Source organism: Helicoverpa armigera, chromosome 9 (assembly GCF_030705265.1).
Source record: "Helicoverpa armigera isolate CAAS_96S chromosome 9, ASM3070526v1, whole genome shotgun sequence".
Classification (NCBI taxonomy): domain Eukaryota; kingdom Metazoa; phylum Arthropoda; class Insecta; order Lepidoptera; family Noctuidae; genus Helicoverpa; species Helicoverpa armigera.
Genome location: NC_087128.1, coordinates 10,603,661 through 10,606,442, shown reverse-complemented (window position 1 = coordinate 10,606,442; position 2,782 = coordinate 10,603,661). Strand labels below are relative to the sequence as shown.

Below are 2,782 nucleotides of genomic sequence, written 5' to 3'. Positions count from 1 at the left end.
GATCCAGCATAGATAACTCATCAGCTAACAAACATTCATCACTAGTGGCGGGGTTCACTGGGGCAAACGAGTTATTATTGGAAAGAGCCCACGAGATCCCACTCATGTTAAAATCACCCAAAACCAAGAACACCTCGGAAGTATTATTATTCAAAATCGTGTGGTTCAATTTTGTAAGGAAATTATTAAGTTGATTCGAAAATGAGAAGCCTTTATTTTGTTTACATAAGTACACTGCGCAAATATATAAGTTTACATGATCTCGTGAGTTTAGTTTGTTAAGTCGTAAGGTAATCCAGAGATCCTCCGCAGAGGAATGTAGAAACGGTTGCGGGGTGACGCATAACTCTCTGCGTGTCGCAATAACAACACCACCACCACGAGTTTGTCCAGTAACGGAGTAGTTACGATCACGGCGCCACACCATATATCGGTCATCAAACAACTCTGAGTCTGACACACCATCGATTAGCCACGTCTCCGTTAAAACAATAACATCATACGATTTTAATAAGACCTGACGATAAAACGAGTCCGTCTTTGTACGCAATCCGCGTACGTTTTGGTAGTAAATAGTCAATTGCCTACCACTAATAGGTGTCATTTACAACGTAAAACATTATGACAGTATACGCTTCATTGTAATATAAAACCACCACACATTTAAAAGTAAGATAATAATTAATAACGCATAACAGCAATAAATATTTGAAAAGTGGGTAAAAATATGTTAAAACAGCAACAAAGTACAAATCGAACGACTTAAAGCAGTAAACAACTGAGTGAGCGAGCAAGCACCAATAGGTAACACGCGCAAGCGCAAGAGAGATGAATGCATTAGCATGCGTTGGACCCCGAAGACAAACAGGCCAATAAAGAAAACAATGTAAGCTCATTAGCGACACAGAGGCGTTCAACCTTTTAACATTAACAAAGAGAACTTTAGTGCACGAACTTAAACGTATTATAAAACTAAAATAAATGAATTTAATATAACTATTAAGGCTAATTAATCTAACATACATACAATAAGTTTTAAATATTAGTTTATTACAGCGGACTAAATAATTTTGTTTAAATCCGTTTCTCTGCGAACAATAAAGGGTTTACAATTGACATCCTTGCGCACATGTATTTTACCATGTTTGACCCAGACGAATTCGTAACATTTGTCCTTAGCAGTAGATTTAGTTTTATTTAATAGCATTTTTGACTCGACACTTAAATGGTCATTTACATAAATTCGTTGAGGTGCTCCCTGGAAACCCAGATCCGCAGTGGACAAATCCTTAACGGCACGCGCTGCTGCAACAAAGTCCTCTTTTACATACCGGTTCAGGAAACTCACTACCAGCAATTTGTCCTTAGATTTCCGAATAGGCACTCTAGAGATATAGTTGATCAGGGTTTTGTCACAACTGTACTTAATTTTGCGACAGATAGAGTCCACCACCAAGAATAAATTCTCGTCCTTCTTAAGAGGAATCCCCTTAATCTCCACGTTGTTAAGCCGGGATCGTTGGTCGTGCGATGAAAGTTCCAGCTTAGTTGAGGCAACTTCAGCTTGCAGCGAAGACACAGTATCCTGAAGCTTCCCCAGCTGAGAGGCTTTTGCCTCGAGAGCACCAATCCGACTGTCGAAGTCATCCAGCCGGCTACTAGAGAAGTCATAGCTTTTCTTAAGCTCAGACAATTCTTCCTTGATAGACCTAAGGTCATGGACTAATGACGGCAGATCCAGTAACTGCCGCTTCATATCCCGTACTTCACTAAGAATTGTGTCCAGCGAAGCAGGCGGTTGTGGCGAAAGTAACGCCGGGGACGGTGCTCTGCAGCCAGGACATTTCCATTGAGCTCTGCGATCCGCACCCAATCTCCTCCATCCAACTTCGGAAACGTTAGCACAAGAGAAATCCAGATGTTTCCTGCAACCCGCACACTGAACCCCATCGTTAAACTGGTCATTGCACACCGCACAAGTTTTCATCTTTGTTAGCTTAGTTAAGTTACGGAAACGAAAAAAAGGTTGACGATCTATTTATTTGAGCGCAACACTTTAACACGTACTGCGCTAATGCGTGTTCACACGGATGTGAATCATCAAATGACCTGTGGGTTAGTAGCGTGTGGGAGTGTCAGACTCTTACTGACTAAAACCCATCATGTCCATTCTTAAAAGCCCTTTACGAATAACCCCGCAGCCCCGGCAGGCCTTGGTTCTGGTGGGCCGCGTTGTGTTTTAGTGCATCTCTTTGAGGAGCCTGCGGGAACCTGCGTCACGCGGCAGGTGAGGGCGCCATGACTCCTCTCGAGCCACGCCTCAAAGAGTGTACTTACCGTTTCTATTGTAGTGTGCCCTGCACTGGGCTGCGACACCATGAGATATACTTACGGTTCAGAAGTTCGAGGGGACACACACACATTGTTTTCAACTTTCGGAGCGGTTATTTCCGAAAATGATTTCGTCAAAATTGAGTTTCGTACGACACGATATGTTTGGAATGAAAAAAAATCACACCCCACTTTACGTGTATGGGGGGGGGGGGGAACCCTACATTTTGTAGAATTCCTAATTAAGACATCCAACAGTGATGGCACTGAAGATTCATGGTGCCTTCCTAATAAACGAATGAAAAACTATATTATTATTTTTGAGTGTTTATTTCCAGTTATGTAAATATCTATGTTAATAATAATTGGTGGATGGTTGACTCATAGACAATGCCTTGTGCCATTAAGTCCATCGATGTAATTTTTTTTTTGTATATTGAGTATATGTTAT

General features: G+C 41.5%; 1 protein-coding gene across 1 annotated transcript; it reads right to left on the bottom strand.

Moving 5' to 3' along the window:
* Positions 1 to 201: 201 nt before the first annotated feature.
* LOC135117350 (uncharacterized) lies at positions 202 to 2,089 on the bottom strand. The gene has a single exon (XM_064036428.1). It carries the CDS (start codon positions 1,985 to 1,987, stop codon positions 1,061 to 1,063), a length of 927 nt encoding a protein of 308 aa, XP_063892498.1. The 5' UTR covers positions 1,988 to 2,089; the 3' UTR covers positions 202 to 1,060.
* Positions 2,090 to 2,782: the final 693 nt, after the last annotated feature.